The sequence below is a fragment of the Poromitra crassiceps genome, assembly GCF_964638095.1.
Source record: "Poromitra crassiceps genome assembly, chromosome: 14".
In the NCBI taxonomy this organism is placed as follows: Eukaryota; Metazoa; Chordata; class Actinopteri; order Beryciformes; family Melamphaidae; genus Poromitra; species Poromitra crassiceps.
In genome coordinates, this window is record NC_139633.1 from 43,431,010 (window position 1) to 43,453,072 (window position 22,063).

The 22,063-nt window shown below is 43.8% G+C and overlaps 2 protein-coding genes across 2 annotated transcripts in view; one reads left to right on the plus strand and one right to left on the minus strand.

Moving 5' to 3' along the window:
* The window catches only part of ppp2r5d (protein phosphatase 2, regulatory subunit B', delta), a 43,383-nt gene extending 35,898 nt beyond the window's left edge, over positions 1-7,485 (plus strand). The window contains exons 13-14 of the mRNA XM_083650408.1: positions 5,329-5,418; positions 6,096-7,485. Coding sequence (XP_083506534.1) covers positions 5,329-5,418; positions 6,096-6,233 — 228 coding nt within the window. The 3' untranslated portion in view covers positions 6,234-7,485. The remainder of the gene's footprint in view (positions 1-5,328; positions 5,419-6,095) is intronic.
* A 2,787-nt stretch (positions 7,486-10,272) lies between these two features.
* Positions 10,273-21,830, minus strand: mea1 (male-enhanced antigen 1; the record flags this gene model as incomplete). Its single annotated transcript, XM_083650802.1, has 3 exons — positions 10,273-12,539; positions 20,798-20,906; positions 21,738-21,830. 3 exons carry the CDS (start codon positions 21,828-21,830, stop codon positions 12,364-12,366), a joined length of 378 nt encoding a protein of 125 aa, XP_083506928.1. The 3' UTR covers positions 10,273-12,363.
* Positions 21,831-22,063: the final 233 nt, after the last annotated feature.

Consider the following 22,063-nt stretch of genomic DNA (forward strand, 5'->3'; position numbering starts at 1 on the left):
TGCCAAAAGAAAGAAGAATTACTGCAGATGTCTCACTGAGGATGAAGTGCAGGTAGGCCATTTTGCACGTTAAATGTAACTGATTGGATTAACTGATGTTACGCTAACGATAGCAACATTTGGAGGTTGGGGTGCTACGTCTGATGATTGATGATTAATGTTAACGTTAACAGCGATTCATTCATAACACATATCGTTGTTCGTTTCTTCAGGGAACTGATGACACGATATGACACCGAGTGGCACGCACCCTGGACGGCTAACGTCATGGAGACGCAACGCTCTCTAGCCTTTATGATCATGGCAACAACCAAATGCTTTGATACAATATAATGATTTAACGCTACTATTTAACTGGTGAATTTTAGCATATGTGTCAGTGGAATGGTAGATATTTACGCATGACTGGAGAATGTTATTTGCTTACTTTTGTAATAATAAACTAAACGGAGAAATGACGGCCGTGTGTGGTGTTGTTGTTACATAATCTGCTGGTCTTGAGGCACGATTGGGTCAAATGATAAGACGATGTAAATGCATAAAGATGTTGTCAGATGAATCTGCGAAAGGGAGCTGCCTGGAGCCCAGAGGACGTCAACAGAGAAGAGGAAAAACACCCTGGTTACACCATGCAGCATGTATTTGGATATAATCTCTAACTTTAAGAATGGTTCCTTGTTGATATACCATATTCCTAGTATTGGCTCCCATGACGTTTGTTTACCCCCTATCTAAAGTACAAGTGCAAAATCTTAAGCTACCGGTATGTTCTATCGATAAACCAATTTCTCGAATAACAGCTCCAAAATATCAGACATATAGGACTACTATGCTAGAGCTATATTCACACTTCACAGTATAATTTATGCAAGCGGGGGAAAATATCAGATAAACTGATTGTTGTATTGTATCCTGAGATCTTTAATCTCGCCTGTATAACATAATATGTCACTCGGACACCAACGTGAGTTAACGTGGTTTATTAAACAGCAGCCAACATTCCAATCATAGCAGAATACACTTCAGCTAGCAGTAAAGGGACAATACATCACACTGATCTTTGCAGTTCTGTGTTGATTAGCTAATAATTCAGTGGCATTTTGATTAACGTTATGATTTATTTCGATTTGGAACAAAAATGATGGTTTAACAGATTGCATGTTTACTGGGCTGTGGTGAGAGTGAGAAGGGCTTTGTGTTTGTGACTTGCGTGAATGGCTAGCCGTTAGCCATTACAGCCTTACAGCTAATAAGTTATCCCAGCCTAGCGGTCTGAAGGCTATCTCCCCAAATTCTACAACAATGTCTTGTTTACTAACGTTCATAGTTGATAACATTACAGCAATACAGTTACGGTTTCGTACTCACTGTAAGATCAAGTGTTTAACGTTTATGTTAGCTTATTGTTTTGAATAGAATGTTTGACTAGCACACTGGAGCTAGCCTCGGTAGCCGCCGCCATGTTGAATAGTGAAAGAACTACAAACGCAGAGGCGCCTCTCGGTGGCGTCACACCCGGTCTCGCCTAAAGCCCGCCCCTAGCTCACGCTGATTGGTGCGCCTGTGTGGCGGCCGGTTTGAATGCATCTCTGAGGCCAGGGCCAGACTGAGGTGGATTGTGAATTTGTGGTGGAGTCAGGCTAACGAAGGACCTCCTGTGACGCTCCTTGCTGCAGGGAAGCTGACGGAGCCTCTGACTGAAACCGCTCCGTTTCATGCTATAAGTATCACATTTCTTTCTTATCTTTCCTCAGGATCATTATTAAATTGAGAAGGGCAAATCCCCCCCCAATATTTAAGCCTGATAAAAATGTTAATACTGTTAAATACTGCTAATATTCCTCTAATCTGGCTTCAAGTGGCCAATTTTTTCATCAAAATTGGCACACCCCAAAAAAAGTGGTTAAAACTTTTTCAAAACGCCCTTAGGGCGCCGGCTAATGTCCCCCCAATGTTGGAGGGGCCCCCTGCGGATTCTTGCTTGGAGCCCCAATAGACCCTAGAATCGCCACTGATAACACGATATCTCAGGAACGCCTTGACGGAATTTCTTTAAATTTGCCTCAAACGTCCACTTGGACTCGAGGATGAACTGGTTAGATTTTGGTGGTCAAAGTTCAAGGTCACTGTTGCCTCACGACCGCCTGTCACTGGCCTGTTTCATGCCTGTTAACGCGATATCTCAGGAACGCCTTTCGAGGAATTTCTTCAAATTTGGCTCAAGCATCCACTTGGACTCAAGGATGAACTGATTAGATTTTGAAGGTCAAAGTTCAAGGTAACTGTGACCTCATGACTGCCCGTTTCATGCTTGTTAACATGATCTCTCAGGAACTTCCCAGACCAGGGTTATGTGGTTTGGTAGAAAGGGCTCTCTGCCCTCTCCCACCCGTGACATCACCACCCTTGACGGAACTATCCTCCAACAAGTCAATGTGTACAAGTCCCTGTGTATCTGGCTAGATAGCTCTCTGTCGTTGTCACACCACATCAGCAAGCTACAGTCAAAGGTCAAATCTAAAATTTGTTTCTTTTTTTAGAATGCGCTCCTCGTTCACTCTCTCTGCCAAATTAACTCTTGTCCAAATGACCATTCTGCCCATGCTGGATTATGGAGATGTCATCTATAGGTCGGCATGCAAGGGCTTACTTCAGAAGCTCCACGTTCTTTATCACTCTGCTATCCGCTTTGCTACAAATGCTCCTTTCAGTACACACCACTGCACCTTATATTCTTCTGTCAGCTGGCCTTCTCTGCACATCCGTCATTCTATTCACTGGTTCATGTTAATTTACAAAACCCTCCTTGGTCTGTCCCCCCCCTACCTCTGTCACTTGCTGCAAAAAGCCTCTGCTACCTATAACACCCGCTCTGCGCACCTCTTTCTGTTGAAAGCTCCCAAAACTAATACTGCTCTCGGTCTGTTGGCTTTCCGTGCCGCCGCTGCCAGCGACTGGAACAATCTACAAAAAGCACTTAAACTAGTTAGCCTCATCACCAAATCAGCCTTTAAACGCTTGATTGTGGATTCTCTTTCGGAGTCATGCAACTGCTTTTCGACCCTCTGATATCTCTGCTCTCTGCTGTTTTGTTTTGCTGTTTATAAATTGGTTGGTGCTCGCTTGTGTATTTTGCTTGTTCTAATGCCGGCATGTGCTACTCTGTAGTGTGTGCTGTCTACTAGTCAGTTGCTCATTGCTTGTGAACAGTTTGTTTTTTGTCTCCTTTATAATGTTGATGTTGCAAACTATGTTTGTGTGTTAGATTATTTATGCTCAGGTATTGTTGCTGTCATACACGATACCAACTATTGTGTGGGACTAAGTATAGGATGTGTTGTATATGTCCTGATATGTGCCTTGTCATTTTAAACTATTTGTATTTTATTTATTATTATTTATTTATTTTTCTTTTGTCCCTACCCCTATCCCTCAAGAGGCCCTGCCTTTTGCCAGGTCGCCATTGTAGATAAGAATCTGTTCTTAATTACTTACCTGGTTAAATAAAGGTTAAATACAAAATAAATAAAAAAACGCCTTGAGAGAATTTCTTCAAATTTGGATGTTTGAGCCTCAAAGATCCACTTGGACTCAAGGATGAACTTTGGTCATAAGTTCAAGGTCACTGTGGCCGCATGTCCATCTGTTACATCAAGGAAGGGGGCGGGGCTAGGTAAAAGGTGCCATAGCTAGGGATAGGAAGGTCGTAGAGAGTCGAGATTCGAGGGCTGGGAGCCTTGATGGAATTTCTTCAAATTTGTCTCAAACATCTAATTGGACTGGGGGGTGAACTGGTTAGATTTTGGTGGACAGAGTTCAAAGTTCAAGGTAGACCGAGACAGACCCGAGGAAGAGAGGGAGAGATAGAGAGCACGAAAGACCGAGACAGATAGAGGAAGAGAGGGAGAGACAGAGAGAGAGAGGGGGGAGAGAGAACAAGAGAGAGAGGGCCCGAGACAGTGAGAGAAAGAGAGAGAGGAGGGGGAGAGAGAGCTCGCACGCCTCACCCACCCACAGCTGCTCCTGTGTGCACACTGTGGCTCTGGGTGAGAGATATGCAGGATTGCGGGGTTAACTTCGCACACTGCAGCCTCAGAGATTCGCGAGTATTCCCAGTAACGAGTAGCAATAAGGGGCGCAGTGGTAGCGCTGTCGCCTCAGAGCAAGAAGATCCTGGGTTTGATTCCTGCCTGGGAGCGCCTGAGGGCGCTGAGGGTGTGTCCCCTGAGGGTGTGTCCCCACTCCCATGCCCATGCATCAGTTGCATTCACATAAAATATATTTGTTAAAGCAGCTCCAAGCAAGATTTTCGATTGTTATTAAACAGTCTAAATTTAATATTGATGCCTCACATCTTACCTATAATAGTAGATGAGACCAAAGCCGAGTGAATCGGCGAGTGCTGTCTTGATGATTATAGTCTGTGTGCAGGCCGGGCAAATCCGGGAAGTGAAACAAAACCATTTACGGCAGCCAGTTCAGCCATAACCACAAAATTACAAAATTACTTCCAAACAAACTGTTAGAATATAACGAGAGATGTTCGCGAGAGTAGAAAGCCCCTTGAAGTAGCGAGGAAAGCTGTTTTGGGTCTGTTGCTACGGCCGTAAACCGTTTCGCTCTGCCTAGCAACAGTTTACGGCAGCTGTAAACCATTTCGCTCTGCCTAGCAACCGACCCAAAACAAGAAGGACGGCTTTCCTCGCTACTTCAAGGGGCTTTCTACTCTCGCGAACATCTCTCCTTATATTCTAACAGTTTGTTTGGAAGTCATTTTGTAATTTTGTGGTTATGGCCGAACTGGCTGCCGTAAACCGTTTCGCTTCACTTCCGCATCTATACGTGACGGAGAGAGACCATGAGAGACTCAAATCAACAAGATAGCACTCTCATCTGCTGTTACAGGTAAGATGTGAGGCATCACTATTAAATTTAGACCGTTTCATAACGAGCGAAAATCTTGCTCGTAGTTGCTTTAAGTTTTTATGTGCAGACTTATTTGCAGATTTGTGTGCTACTGAATCAACCAGAGGGCAAAGCATAGAGAGGGGAGAGTAGAAATGTTTATTTTTTAATAAACAATTCAAGTTAGATAGACACTATATCTAAATGTTAGACTACCTCAAAGCATCGGTAACATGTCCCACACAAACATACTCTTTGTCCCACATTTGGTTTGCTGGGATTAATGATTAATTTTGACACCCCTACTTACTGTGTGTATGTGTGTGTGTGTGTGTGTGTGTGTGTGTGTGTGTGTGTGTGTGTGTGTGTGTGTGTGTGTGTGTGTGTGTGTGTGTGCGTGTGCGTGTGTGCGTGTGTCTGTAGTACATGCTGTACAGTGTGATGGAGACTGAGACTCCGACAGCAGAAGACATCCAGCTGCTGAAGAAGACTGTGGAAACCGAGGCCACACAGGTCACACAAACACACACACACACACACACACACAATAAACACAAAACAATACCGCCATATAGTGGTAGTCTGGTAGATAAACAATGCAGGTTAGTAAGAATTGAGCCCTTGCAAAAGTGTATTTATGTCTCTGAAAAAACATCCAAAGAGGAGGAGGAGAATTTGGACGTGATCGTGGCTAGGGAACAGAGGGATGCCAATTTTGCACGAGTATTTATTAGCATCTACTAGCATTTAGCATCTACTGATAGGAAAGATCATGCGGCATTTCTATTGGTTGTTATCAGACGTCGTCGTAGATGTCACCCTAAATTTCTGACACTGTCAGAATTTGTCCCAGGGTGTCTTTGGTCGCAAGACTGAGACAACGGCCGTCATGGGCGGCTCCAGGAATTTTTTCCACTGGGGTAGCTTAGTAGTTGCTATATGATTGCATGGGGTTACTTCTCAATTTTCAAAACTAGGCATCTCGCCCGCTCGATTCCTAGGCTCGCCTGCTGCGCGGCCTCGCCCGCCCTGCAGCTCGGCCGCTGCGTGGCCTCACCTGCTCTATTGGCGCGCGAGTGTGTGTGTGTGTTGCTCACAAAATGTTATTGCCCTTAAGTTATGACATCACTGATGACATCAGTGATGTGATCTCTCTACCTGTCTCTCTCTCCGCCTGTCTCTCTCTGCAGGGTGTGAAGGAGCTGAAGAAGGAGAAAGTTTTGATGCGGAGGAAGTCGGAGATCCCACAAGACGTTTACACCATCAAAGCTCTGGAGGCGCACAAGAGAGCAGAGGAGTACCTGACAGCCAATCAGGAGGCTCTCTGACCCGGCTCCGCCCGGGTGGGAGGAGTCACTGCGCTGCCTTCAGGACACGCCGGGTTTCACCGTAAATACCATAAATGGCTTGCTCGCTCCATACCTGCTGCTGATGGGACTGTAAACAACGACCGGAGGAAGTCTTGGCCCGGGTGTCTGCTGGCCACACCGGACACGCCCAAATATCGCCCGTCACCCCCACAGTCTAACTGTGTGTCCACACCGGGGAGATTTTCAGATATTCGTGAGATTGATATCTCACGAATGATATTCGTCATGAGATTACATACAAAGAGATTACAGACAAAGTCAATGCAAGCGCGCGAGTAGATGTGATTTCATCCCGGGCCACGCGAATGAGGCGAGTGACGCGAATCTTCGCGGCGCGAATGACGCAATTTTTCGAGTGAATAACTTGCGCTAGTGAAGCGTTCCTTTGGCCTTGGTGTGAACGTACATTAATCGTCAGATAAGAAATCTCTGTTTCATTCTTGACACTGTGGGGAGAAATGGGAATTTTTTGCTTGCAGGTCTCATTGCTAATCTGTGTGAACTGTATATTGTCATGTATATTGGCCCCGCCCACGTCCTGTAATGTTTACACTGGCTACTCTCCTCGCTGTCATGTGGGCATGTCCTTCTGAGATTTAGCTGTCAATCACTCTGACCATTCCAACTGTGGGGCCTAGCCCCACCTCCTCGCAAGGAGGCCGCTGGACAAAATGGCCTCCCGAGCTCTGGTCAATCCAGACAAAGAATCAGTCATTGGGAAATTGTTTCAGTTGCCACATGACCTCACAGTAAAATCTCCAGTGCATGTGAGAATTGTTTCAATTGTTGGGTCTAAAATCTATTTCTAAAGCGCCTTGAGATAACTCTTGTTATGATTTGGCGCTATATAAATATAACATTTATTGATTGATTGTAACACAACTGAACATCAGCTGGCTGACAGGGCTCTGCTTTATACCGATGATGTCATAAGATGTCTCTCAACGGGTTGGAAATACAATAAAACCTGTTAATGTGATCAAAATGTGATCAATTGCTGTAATTAACTGTCAGTTAATAATGTTACATATTGAAGTTTAAACATTGTGTTACATTTTAAACATTTAGAGGAACATTGTTACTGTATTACCAGTGAATCATATGACTGACCTCTGAAATCCATCCAGCTGGTTGACTTTATGATTCAGTTTTAACCCATTAATGAAGAAACAATTCAATTTGTATGGAAATGCACCACAGATTTTTTTGTCCAAGGTAAAAACACGATGCTATGCATACTAATATCAAGATCTGGCATTTCACATATTTTTCATGCCTTTATTTAAGATTATAAGAAAATCACAAACATTTCTTTATCAATCTAACATACAGTAGTATGTCAGATTTATGACAGATTTAAAAAAAATCTATAAAAATGATTCTCCGGTGTGTTTTCAGGGAGAAATTATGAGGAAAGTAGCTCCACACCATGCATAAAATCTTTTTCGACCATGGGAGCCTATGTTTACACTAGTTTTTTTGTGAAAACTGCTAAATCAGTAGAATATTATGGAAAAACTTCAGGGACATGAATAGGTTAAATAAAGTCGACAGCAGAATGAACTTTAGCGTGTGGATCAGCAGCTAACAGTGAGGAGGTCTGAGGTCATGTGAGTACCTGAGGTGTGATGTCATCTTGTCCGGCGGCGGTGAAGACGACGGAGATGAAACGTCAGTCCCTCCAGGAAAGTGCGATCTCAAATTCAACCAATCTCTGCGATATTTGTGGGGGCTTGCAATTTTTCAATATTCCTGCAATTTCTCTGCAAAAACGGCAGAACAGAATTTTTGCCAGTTCCTGCAATTTCATGACAAAAAAACATAAAACTAGGGGTGGGCGATATGGCAAAAATATATCATGATTTTTTCAGGCAGGATCACGATCCACGTTCTTATCACGATTCTTTTTCATATTGGTTTTTAAGACTATTTTGCAAGTTACTGAACACAGTAGCTACAAGTACAGTAATAATAATAATATACCATAAAAACTATAATATGGGTTAGGGTAATAATCCAGATATTTATAATAAAACAGATTTTTATTATAAATATCTGGATTATTATAAATAAAATAAATAACTCCCATACACCTTGCAAGGGGAGAGACAAAACACACACAGCTGCCGAGGGGAAAGAGAGAGCGGCCTGGCAGCCCGACATGAAGAATAGTCCTTTAACTATTCTGCCTTAAAATGTTTAAATAATGCTATAGCCAGACTTAAAAACGAAAACACAATTTGAAGCCTCCAGAAAAACATTCTTTCCTCTGAGAGAAAACACCCGCTGCCTCCCGAGATAATGCCGTCCCTAATAGACCCGCTTCAGAAAAGATAGGCTACTTTTAAAAGTTTGACTGACTGACTCACCTGCTCTAATAATAATAATAAAAATAATGATAATAATAATAATAATATACCATAAAAACTATAATATATCTGTTTTATTATAAATATCTGTATTATTATAAATAAAATAAATAACTCCCATACACCTTAATCATCAAGGGGAGAGACAAAACACAAGCAAACCATATATTTTATTTTATTTCAAGTTGAACCTTCTCCTTGAACTCTGCCACTTTTCGGCTGTTATCCTCAGCTCTCAGAGTCTCAGAGAGCGAGCGGCTCTCAGCGAGCCTGCATGGTCTCCCGGCTTGATGCATATAGCCTACTGTAGGTAGTTGTGCACTGCTGCCCTCTAGTGTCCCACTTTGATACCATATTGTAACGTTAGACAGAATTAATGCCACGGTGCGGTAAAACACGCTTATTGATCTGTCTACCACTGTAGCTACAACCAAAATAATTTCAGGGTTCGTACGATCATGAAAAAACTGGAAAAGTCATGGAAATTTAAAATACAATTTCCAGGCCCTGGAAAAGTTATATAAAAAAAATATGTTTTGTAACGTTTTAGAAAAGTCACGGAAATTTGTTTCATAAGTATTTTCATGTCGTTCAAAATTTTACGCTGAGTTTACAATTTCATGTGCTAAGAAATAACGTTCACACGCAGGCACGCGCTCACTAACTTTACCTGAAAACTAGTTTGGTGGTGGCCTGATACAGCTCTATAAACCCGGAAAAGCAGGCAGGCAGAGCTAGCCGCTTGGCTAATTAGGCCGTGAGCCAGTAGGGTTGGTCGGTACCATCTTGGGGGACTAACTTTCATAGTGATTTTTAGCAGGTATTCACCATACTGCTAGAAAAGATGTGATAGCAATGCAGCAGTTGCCTCCAAATGTGTGCTATCACCCATTTTATAACACTACCAAGCATATTCTTCAGGTCTCCTGCCCGAAATGACATCCCCCAAATTAACCATATCTCCTGAACCATAAGGCCTATATGCATGTTCCTGGTCTCCTTTAATAGTTAAAGGAACACTCCGCCCATTTTCAACCAGCTTTGTATCATTAGAACATCAGTAGTATATCAGAAAACTGTAAACGGTTTTGAAGTCTGTCATTTAATTTGACAGTTATTGAGTGTTAAAGTGTGGACCAGTGACATCACTGGTCCACACTAACTCAAATTAATAACTCATTAACTCAAATCAACTCTCAATAACTGTCAAACTAGATGAATGATGAATAGTTTGACAGTTATTGAGAGTTGATTTGAGTTAATGAGTTATTAATTTGAGTTAGTGTGGACCAGTGATGTCCCTGGTCCACACTTTAACACTCAATAACTGTCAAATTAAATGACAGACTTCAAAACCGTTTACAGTTTTCTGATATACTACTGACGTTCTAATGATACAAAGCTGGTTGAAAATGGGCGGAGTGTTCCTTTAACAAGCTATTAAAGCAATATGAATATTGCAATATGAATAATTATATAACTAATTACTATAAGTTCCGTCAGTACAGATGTACAGTAGTCTGTCTATCCGTGGTGCTGTTGGTGGCACTCCAATTGTCTGGCAGCCGAGACTACCTACTACAGTACAGACATTAAAAAATGAATAATACAAACCTATCATACTTTGTTTTACATACTTTAATAACCTAATAATCACACTCATTTCCAAGTCTTCCATGTGTTCCACATCTTCATCTTTATCAGAACTTTGCACACTCTCTGAGGTGGATGCCTGCTTCTCACAGTCTGCCGGTCTACACCTGAGGCCATTTATAACACACATCTTGGGAGTGAACATTTTTCACTTTCACTCTTTGGATCAAGTTCATTCCAGCAACCACTGTAGCAGAGTTCCCTGGGAGTTGCTCTGCTACATTTTCCTGCAACTTTGTGACCAAAGTAGCTTAATTTGTCTTTCTCAGCAATCCATCTGGTGTGGACAGGGCCCAGGGGAATGGTCCAAGGGGGGTGAGAAAGGATCTCCTCCATACATAGACCGCACCCTTGTGCCATCACTTTGATGCGTCCAAACAAAGACCGGTCTGCCCTCCCGCTTCATCTCACTTCTCTCTTCTTCTTACACATATCACTGAATGTATTCAGCATGTTTTTCACTGGTTTATGGAATTTATTTGCTGGTGGCTCTTTCTCCAGTCTCTCATCTGTGAGGTTCAGTGTCTTGCCCAAGGACACTTCAACATGTGGACTGGAGGAGCCGGGGATCGAACCACCGACCTTCTGATTAGTGGACGACCCGCTCGACCTCCTGAGCCACAGCCGCCCCTTGTTTAGGCTGAACCATGTTGTGCCTCTAGGAGTCTGTCTTTGTTAACTGTGACTTCAGTAGCCTGGTATCTCCATTTACTCTAGAATGGTATGGATGCAGGTTTCCTTACACTGGATTCATTGCTTAACTTGTTACCTATCAAAGGGGACCAGAAACATGCATATAGGCCTTATGGTTCAGGAGCTATCATGATTAATTTGGGGAATGTAATTTCAGGCAGGAGACCTTAAGAATATTATTTTTTTCTTTCTTTCTATAGGGGGAATCTCACTGAGAGCAATGCTCTATTTTTCAGGAGTATCCGGTTCACATTCACACACATATTCATACCTGGAAGCTGACCAGTACGACCACAGTCTGATCTGCTGGACTGCTCCACTGGAGTGGTTGAGAGGGCCTTGCTCAAGGGCACCTCAGTGGTGGTAATGAGGGAGGGGCAAGCGCGGCCTTTTCACTTTCCCCACCCAGATTTATCCTGCCGGTCCCGGGGATTGAACCGACGACCTTCCGGGCACAAGCTCGCTTCTCTAACCGTTGGGCCACCACTGCATATGCTTGGTTGTGTTATAAAATAGGTCATAGCACACATTTGGAGGCAACTGCTGCATTGCTATCACATCTTTTCCAGCAGTAGGTAAAATCACTATGAAAGTTAGGCCCCCAAGATGGTACCCGTGGCCTAAATTTGGGGCCCTGGCTCATGGCCTAAATGGAGAAATAGGCTGCCTACATGTCATGGGCAACCGCAACAGACCAAGCCCGGGCCGAGCAAAATGTAGGTTGTGTTGTGGCAAAACTTTCAATATAAAGGTGGTGGCTCATTAACGAGCCACACAGCTTTTGAGAAAAGTCGCTGCAAAATCAAGCATCGCAAAACAATCACAAAAAACTCCTGGATGGCCTGACTACTCCCCCTCCCCCAATCAGAAAGCTGCTTACCCGTGTGCCACTGTGTACATATGTTGTACTTTAATTAGATAGAGATCACAGTATGAAGGGGGGTTTGTACAGATGTTCATGTATGTACAGAAAACAAGCGAAATAAATCGGACATGTTTGACAACCAGAGAGCTTCACTGTGTCACATGGGAGTTACATAGTTATGCTAATTACCTTCAGATATTCATATATATACAAAAGATCAAACACATTGATTCGGTTACAATGTGGTAATAATCAGCGAGAAACAGAACAATAAATGGTTAAAAACGAGTTGAATAATTCAGTAAAAGGCTTTAAGGTGGAATGTGGTTTCTGAACAACAGAAGAACGGCTGCAGAACAGACAGGAAGTCAGGGCTTTGAAACAGACAGGAAGTCAGGGCTTCAAAACAGACAGGAAGTCAGGGCTTCAAAACAGGAATTCTGTGGTGCATTCAGGGCCAGTCTCTGCGGTGCATTCATGGTCAGTCTGCGGTGCGTTCAGGGGCCAGTCAGTGGTCAGGCGCTCTGCGGTGCAGCCGTAGCCCCGCAGCGCTCTGTCTGCTCTGCAGCGTGTTCTGCACCATGTCCTCCCACTGGTCGTCGGAGATCTCCCTCGCCCAGGCCGGCACGCCAAGCGACGGCAATGCCACCGCCGCCATCGTCCTTTTCACCAACTCCACGTGATCTGAAGGAAACACAGAGTCACACTGAGACCCTGAAGGCAACATACAGGAAACACAAGCCCTGTTCGAAACCGGTCCGAAACTGGTCCACAGAAATAGTGGAGTATATCCACCTTATTTTTGAATGCCCCACTGTAAAAAATAATTGTGCGTACAAGGTCCGGTTTAACGTGACTTATTGTTGCAGCTTGCCATTTCCTAAATGGTATTCTACTTGATTTGAAAAGATGGCCGCCTACACTCAGTCCCCTGGCTGAATTGAACATAACTTGGTCAATAAGTATGTAACATACAAAATAAAACAACCCGTAATATCTTAATTTTATGTAGAATGCAGAGGACATGTAAATGTTTAGTTAAACTTGCATTCCAGGAATATTGTGCTCTTAAGATGACGTTAGTGGCTGCAACATAGGTTGCGCAACCTATGTGGGATTCGAAATAACGCATCCGAGATAGAAAACGTTATGAATATAGCCACGTTATAAACAACAAACTAACGCTGGTGATGTAACATAACTAACTAGCGGCTAATATTAGCCACAGCAGGCGATTACCCATGAATCCACTGCGCTCTTAACTCATTCACCGCCAAAGACGTCTTTGACGTGTTATCAGAAATAGCCATCCACGCCAAGGACGTGTTTGACGTGTTTTTGTTTTTATTAGTGCAGCGCTTAGTTCAAACACTTCCCCGGCCTGTGACACAGACACAGGTCCCTAACCTCAAAGTCAAGCCGACAGCACGTTATCAAACACATACCGCAGCTGTTGTTTGAAATAAGGAAGAAGGAGGAAAGGAGGAAAAACAGAGAAATGCGCTTCCTTGTAGAGAGGAGAAACGCCATTGAAACGCCCCTCGGCGCGCTGCACTGCTCGCCTTGCTGCAGCCTGCAGCAAGGCGAGCAGTGCAGGGCGAACCTGGATTGCCTAGTCAAACCCGTGACGAACATGATCGATCCGGTTCCAGCAGCGCCTGGTCCCAAAGCCAAGCCGGACCCGTTCCTGTGTCGTGTCGCAGCATTCGTCCCAGCCCGAACGAGAGGAGGAAAACGAGCAGAGGCAGAGGAGGCAAAACGCTGATGGGGAAGGAGGGGGAAGGAGGTGCGGGGGAAGGAGGTGCGATCTAGCAGCAGCTGTGGACAGAACTCTCTCTCTCTGTGTGTGTGTGTGTGTGTGTGTGTGTGTGTGTGTGTGTGTGTGTGTGTGTGTGTGTGTGTGTGTGTGTGTGTGTGTCTGTGTCCGTGTCTGTGTGTCTGTCTGTCTGTCTGTCTGTCTGTCTGTCTGTCTGCACACTCACACTGAGCAAACTGTATTGTTGAATGTAAAAAAAGCACTTCATATATATATATATTTTTTTTTTTGTCATTTGTGTCATAATGAATAATATTTACATGTCTGATGTCAATACAGTTCAAAATAAAAGAATTGAGAGCGAGTTCTGCCTGAGATTGTGTGCTGTACATAAATGCCATTTTCTGCAATTTCTTTTCTCAGAGAGACCTTTTGGGTGAAAACAGGGTGTATATAAATGGCTATAAGTAGAGTACAGAACATGCTAAAAGCTCACTTTTTTTTTCCTGGTGAACCCAGAGACGTACATCTTCATTTTGAGGTATTGCAAATCACTTTGGTGCTAATAGATAATTTACTGTGGGTCTTGAAAGATGACCAACAATTATGAAAATCTTTGGCCTGTGCTAAATATTGGCAGTCCTAAACTGGCCATGAATGAGTTAAAGGGATATTTATCGACAAGATTTTTGCCAAGCTGGACCATTTGCTCTGTTCGCCCAGACGGGTGTCAAGCTGTCAGCAACAAGGCTGGGAGGATCACACCGGAAGAAGCACCCATCATGCAGTTCAGGCAAAAATGGCCGCCAAAAATAAGGTGGATAGTGTGTTTGCCATTTTTTACTAGTGTCTGAATTCTCAACAGAGAATGTACCATACATTTTCTCCCATATACCACAATGCAATGCGAAACTGGTGTGATCGTTTCCCAAATAGTATATACGGTCTGTCTCAGTCATGATTTTGGGAGCGGAATGGGCAATTTCCGTAACTGCAGCCATGGCGCATCATCTCCAGAGTCTCCACCCTAAGAATCAAGCGCAAGTATGGCTAAGTGGGTGGCGGTGTCCGTGACAGCGGTGTCAGTCACAATTGTGATATCATCAGTGATGTCACTGAGCAATTGTGATGTCATCAGTGATGTCAATTGAACGATTGTGATGTCACTCGAGCAACTGTGATTGCTCAACGGTGATGTCACTCAGGCAGTTGAGATGTCATCAGTGACTTCCAGTGGCGTGCCGTCCATTAGGCGAACTAGGCAAATGCTAGGGGCGCTTGAGCCGTTAGGGGCGCCAGAGAGGGTAAAAAAATTTTTTTTTTACAAATACTTTTTCATGATAATAGGCCTACTATTATTTTACAATAGTAGACAAAAAATAAGCAGAACAACGTCTTAACACGTTCACTGCCGTCGACGAGTTAACTCGTCAAAAAAACAACAACGGTTGACTGCCGTTGACGAGTTAACTCGTCAAAAAAAAAAAAAGAATTGGTGGGACGTGGATCAAACCCTTTTACATCTCCTATAAAAATATGGGAGCTATTGAATGTGTATAACCTATTTTACCGACCCACTAAGTGGCGACAGTGCTCTCCAGACTAGAGAAAGCCGAGCAAAAACAGCAGGAAAAAGCGTGAGGAACCATGCATTCTCATGAAAATGGTTTGGCGAAAACGCTTTCGCGCTGGGAGCTGGCGCACAACGGCGGGGGATTCCAAAAATAGACTCTGGGTGCAACACACTTTGAAACACGCAGCATAAAGCCCAGAATCGCACGCAGCTTCATCCCAGCTTTCAACCGAAAGCCCAAGAAACGAACGAGCCCCGATCCAGACTCGCCCGACGAGCGGCTGCCAGGCAGCACAGACAGGCAGCAGAGACTCGCTTGTGACACACGTTGCAGAGCCACCAGAGACACACCCACGGAGGGAGGAGTTTGAAGGAGAGGGGGGTGGGGGTGCTGTTATGGAGGAAATTACTGTTCAGAACTATTGTTTAGATGTCTGACGTCTCACTGATGCCAAAAATAAATGGTTAAAGTGACTGTTCTGCCTGTTCTATCGAATTTCACAAAAATGCATTTTTCTCAGCTTTCCTTCTCAGACGCTGAAACCATGCTGTATTCAACTGCTAATGCCTACATAACAGAACATGATAAAAACTAACTCTTTTAGACAGAGAAAGCACACATTCTATTAGTTCTTTTGAGATATTTTGTGTTCACAAAGTCCTAGCAGAAAATAATCCTCGGCTCTTGAAAGATGAGCCAGAATCCTCAAAAAAACCCTTGGCAGAAGCTACCTAGTAATGGTAAATGGTAAATGGCCTGCATTTATATAGCGCTTTTATCCAAAGCGCTTTACAATCAGTGGGTAGTCTACATTTACCCATTCATACACCGATGGCGGCAGGCTGCCACGCAGGGTGCCTACACACCATCGGGAGCAAGGAGGGTTAGGTGTCTTGCCCAGGGACACAACGACGGCAGCTGGGAGGGAGCGGGGATCGAGCCGCCAACCCTTGCGTCATTGGCCGACCCGCTCTACCTCCTGAGCTAAAGCCGCCCCCGGCTTACAATACACCTAGTGTATTGGAAAAACTGTTGGCAGTGAATGTGTTAAGTCTTTAAATAATAGTGAAATCATTTTTCTAATTCTGGCTTTCTGGCTGCCTGGGCTGCAGCACTTTCACCATGGTCCCTAATCCATACCACCCCACCCACTGTGCGGCCGCGCCCCCTTCTACCTGCTTGGAGCTTTTTACCAGAGTGGGGGAATGGAGCTGGAAGGTGGGTGCTGAGGGTGCTGCAGCACCCCCTGGTGGCAAGAAATGGGATTTTCGAAATTGTTGGATTTGGCTGTCTTGTGTTTATACCACCAACAAGATGCATTAAAAAACAGTTTGTGCTTCCCAGCTCTAATCTTATTTCATACGCTTATTTGACACTCTTCAAAAGTGTTTGATTTTCATCATAATCTGGTTTTCCATAATAATTATAATAATTATAGCTGCTGCGCAGCAATGGGTCGTGGCCGGGCAAGTCTCAAGACTTTGAGCTAGAGGTCTTCGGGTATGCCCGACCCCCCGAATACCCGAGGTTCCGACCCGGACCCGGCCGGGTCTGGGTCCATTCAAAAGAAGTGCCAAACCGCTTGACCAAACCCTTAGAAAAGTCATAGCACACCTGTCCTCAATAAGCTGCATGTTTTGAGTTCAGACATGTCTATGTGGCGCAGAAATTGTGGGGGTTATTACACGCCAAAAAAGTGGCTGCTGCGCAGCAATGGGTCATGGCTGGGCAAGTCTCAAGGCTTTAAGGTATTATGACATCACAATTGCTATACACGGGGCCAGAATTCAACGTTTCGATGCATTGTGGGCTCAATTTTTGACCGATCGAAAATCTGTTTTGATACTTTTGTGTAGAACAGTCTAACGATGCAGATACTGAAGTTTGGTGTCGTTTGAAGAAAAAATGTGGGAGGAGTAGGGTTTAATTCGTTTTTGCAGTTTTTGCGGTTTTGCGGTCTTTAGACTTCATAATTGGCCATAGGTTGCATTGTACAAAAGCTTCCCCTCATTTAGGCGCACATTTCGGTGAAAGTTGCAAAGCCGTAGCACGTATGCCTGATTTTCTATGAATTTTTTAAGTTTTAAACTTTAGACGGTCGCTGTAGTGCCACCGTTAGGACTATTGGCCCCAAATTTGTGTCAAAGACGTTTGGCATGGGACTGGACCTTTGTGGAAAGTTTGGTTAGTTTTCATCCATGGGAAGTCGAACTTCCCGGGAGGAAGAAAAACAATGGCAAATACAAGAAGTGGCCTGGCCGCTTCGCTGGCCCGGCCACTAATAATAAGTTCAGTGTGTATGCCTGTGTTGCTGTCTGTTGTAGTGTAAAACGACTAAAGGGAGAGCAGGTGCTTACATGAAAGTGAGTGCGAAAAGGAGAAGATACTGAATAATGACATCACAACAGTATAATCCTAATGTTAATTTAAAATTAAATATTCTTCTAAATATGGATGAAAGTCCAAAAAACGTAAAATTTTGCCCTCGCGGGCAGCACCGAGAGTCCCTTCCTTACAGCACCCCCTACCTAAAAGCACTTCCAGCGCCACTGGGGAAGGGCGATTCTGAGCCTGCACTGCAGTGGTGGAATTAGCTGCAATATAATTTTTATTATATTTTCTTTGGGGGAGGGGGGAGGGGGGGGGGCACCAGCAAAAATCTTGCCTAGGGCACCAACTTGGTCAGGCACGCCACTGGTGACGTCACTCGAGCAACTGTGATGTAGTATGAGTCGATGGCGCACAGTTACACGATGGCACCTAGGTGGGTGGGCGGTGTCTGTCTGTCGGTCACGATTTTGGGAGCCCGCGGAGCACTGCAGCCATGACACATCATCTCCAGAGGCTCTACCCTAGGAATCAAGCGCGTAGCGTGCAAGATTCCTAGTGTTTAAGAAATGACATGTGCATCCCTGCCTGTTTAATATACAAAGTTCTACATGGACTGGCGCCGCCTCCTCTAGCTGACTTCATCAAATATCATTCGACCGCCAACTCGACCCGTGTCACTCGGGCCATTACGAACAAGGTCTGTGAGGTCCCCTTTAGAAAAACTTGCTTTAGCCAGAGGACCTTATCCTACATGGGAAGCACCCTCTGGAATAATCTACCTCTCTTTATTAGAGAATGCCCTAGTCTCGCCACCTTTAAAGGCCAATTGAAATTGTGGCTCAGATCAAACCAACAATGTGATCATTTTTAACATAGTCTGTCATGTTTTACTGCATGCTCTGTGTGTTTTACTCACCTTATGTTTTACTAACCTTTTTATACTATTCATTTTTTGTACTATTAATTTTTTTTCTTTTCAAGATTACATCAACCTGCCATGGGACTACAGGTGGAAACTAGCCCTTGGGCTAAAACCTGGCATATTTACTGTACGGCTGTACTGTCCATTAATGTGCAATGTCCCATCTTCTAAATAAATGAATCTGAATCTGAATCTGAATCTGTGTACCCCATACATTTGAATTCCATACGGACCCAAATGGGGAATTCAAATGATTTGTTTTCTTTTTTAAACCTTTTTTAAAGTGTTTAGTCAGCGTTTGAAGCGCATCACTAACGCCTGCATATCTAACATTACATGTAGGGAGAGCCGTGAATAAACGTGAACCGACAATAGGCTATTAAACTTCACAAGCGCAGCTGGGAATATTTGCTTAACTTTAAAATGGAAGAAAAGGTAAGAATACATTATTGTTAATGCTAGTTACCGGTAGCCTTATTCTGAGAACTGAAAAGCCGTTGCCAGTGTTCTTTTAATAGGCTACGTCGTGTTGAGCCTGAGACTCAGCATGCAAGGCAGCGTTGTAGAAGCTTGCATTGCTGGTCCTTCTCTTTGATTGAGCGGTCATAGAAACATGGTTGGTGCAGGGAATTTACAGCAATATGGAGATTATAGGCTATCACTTGTTTTTTAAGCTCAATAAACACAGATCTAATATGTGTCCGCAATTTATTCCAATTGTCCGGGAAACTGAAATCATGCCGGACACGTTGTCCGACACCGTTCTTGTCTAATGCAAACGCTGACATGTATATGTTTTTTAATAACACATGCATAAAACAACGTTAGGATCTAACGTATATCTCTTTGAAATGGCTGGTTTACCTATTCAAGATGATATAAGGTGAACCAGTAAAAAAGGCAGTAAAAATGGGCAGAAATAAACCTTCATTCATGCACAAATTTGCTCTTCTCACGATTTATAGATACGACCTGTTGTGAATTGGATCACGAGGATTTGTCATTTTTAAAAACTTGGTCCCCAGAAAGAAAAGTTTGGGAAAACAAAAGACTTTAGAACACAATGCTGTGAAACCATGAGAAGATCACCTTTTATTTGTTCGCCAGCCTTGCTTGCCGTGGAGGAGGGGCCAACTCAGAATGCTGTGTGTTTACAACCGACAAACATGTGCCTTTAAAGTCCCTGGAAACCAAATTCAGACATTTGTTTCTAACCACATTACACATGTTACAAATGAGTTACTGAAAACATGTGGAAAGTCTTAGCACCATCTAGCGTACCTGACAACACTCTTTATGCGGGAGTCTCCCGATTTATAACCCTTTCTCCCACTGTGCTCCCGATTGGTAATCTCTCCCACCAATCTCCCGATTTGTAGGATATGTGTTGTGGTACCTGGCAACCCAACTCAGAGGCAGTGACGAGTCTGATGCACGGTGCGTCGCTGCGCTCGCTCAAGCTCTCAACATTAGGACCGCCATATGCATACAGTCAATGGTGTACGCTCGCTTTGCTACTGAAAAAAATGGATGTTGAAACGCGTCGCAAGAAGAAAAGATCTGCTACCAAATTTCAGTCCGCTTGGTGCGAGAACTTCCCATTTCTATCCGCTAGCCACATCAGCAAATAGCATGCGTGTTGCAAGCTGTCGGGCCGACTAAGTAGAACACAGTGGAAAAAATGACGTTCGCAAACATGAGGTGGAAGCACAGAGGGGAACTGCTAACATATTCCATATTCACTGACACTCTCACAATGTTTGCACTTATGATATTTTTTGTGATGTAAATTTTAGATGCTGACATTTGCTCACATCTTTTGTACATTTTGTATGTTTATTTTATTTTATCCTTATTTATTTTTACTCTGAGCTATGAATTCAACACTCATTTTAAAGTAATTTACATGACCTCCTTGTATTTATTCTATTGATTTGTGGGGTCGGGTTATATGGGGGCAGGGGGGGGACGAGGGTACCCCGAGACCGTTCTTCTGATTTTCATCATTTCTCTGATCAGGAGAGGTCTCTCCATAACATCATGGAGAGACTTTGCAGGGCCCCTTCCCTAACATCATACTGTATAAAAAGTGAAGTGCATCTACCCTGGAATTTCAAAAAATACATCAAGTTGAGCAGCACTGGAGGCGCGAGGGGGAGGCACACTGGGAGCACTTCAGCAGACACGCCCCCACAGTTTAGATTTTCATAATTTTGTATACTTGGCCACATTCTTTACCATTTAAATGTGCCTGGGTGGTTAATAACACATTTTTCTGTGGTGTGACAAACTCAAAACACATTTATTTTTTGGTTTCATGGGGATTTAAACAAATGTACCCAAAGTCTCTGCTGTTTACCTGCGTCCATGGGGATGGAGGCGTGGCCCCGCTGTGCCGATGCCCCCTCTGGTTCATCCTCCTCGTCGCTGTCTGGGTCAGGAGCCTCAGGGAGGTGGAGCCCCATCATCTGTAGGGGGAGAGACAGGTTCATAGGCAGACGGATAGAGAGACGGCGTGTTATTGAAACATGACCATAACCCTAACCGAGACTCTGGAGATGATGCACCATGGCTGCAGCACTCCGTGGGCTCCCAAAATCATGACTGTCACAGACAGACAGACACCACCCACCCACCTAGGCGCCACCAGCTCATACTTCATTACAGTTGCTCGAGTGACATCACTGATGACATCACAACAATTGCTCGAGTGACATCACTGATGACATCACAATTGCTCAAGTGACATCACTGATGATATCACAATTGCTCAGGTGACATCACTGACGACATCACAATCGTGTCAGACACCGCCACCACAGACACCACCCACTTAGCCAATTTTAGCTAAAGAGAAGAGAAGAGAAGATCACAGTTGCTCGATTGACATCACAGTTAACACGTTCACTGCCAATGACGTATTAATCCGTCAAAAATAATCCAACGGTTGACTGCCAATGACATTTTTTTTTTTTTTAATACTTTATTGCAGGTATATCATTGACATTCAACATGTTTTCATTGTTCCATTCATCCTGCGACATTTATAATTTGTATATATTTTGTGTACATCACCAAAAATGTGAAGAAAGAAAGAGAAACTATAAAATCAAAAATAAAATAAAAAAGGAGGAAAATAATATAAAAGAAATAAACATTTAATTACCAACACACACACACACACACACACACACACACACACACACACACACACACACACACCAAAGTAAATATAGGGACGGGGGGGACGGGGGGGGGGACCTGCAGCACTCATTACCCTAATCACCTTTCATCCACACCTGGTCTCCAAGCGCGACCAGCACCCAGAGAAGACCTCTGGATACTGGTCGCGCCCACAGTCCCAGTGCGAACGGGTGGAGGAATCCAGCCATCTCCAGACCCGAAATGAGCAACGTTTTGTTTTAATTTTCCACTCCTATTTCCAGGGGCCACCCACTCCAGTTTCTTTCAAATTCATCTTCTCTATTCCTCAATTTGTATGTGATTTCTTCCATTTTTTTAATCTCTTCAACTGTTAGTTTCCATTTATTAATAGTTGGTGGTTTAGTTTCCAGCCAGTTCCGTGTAATTTGTTTTAGTGCTGCTATACGAATTATTGTATATA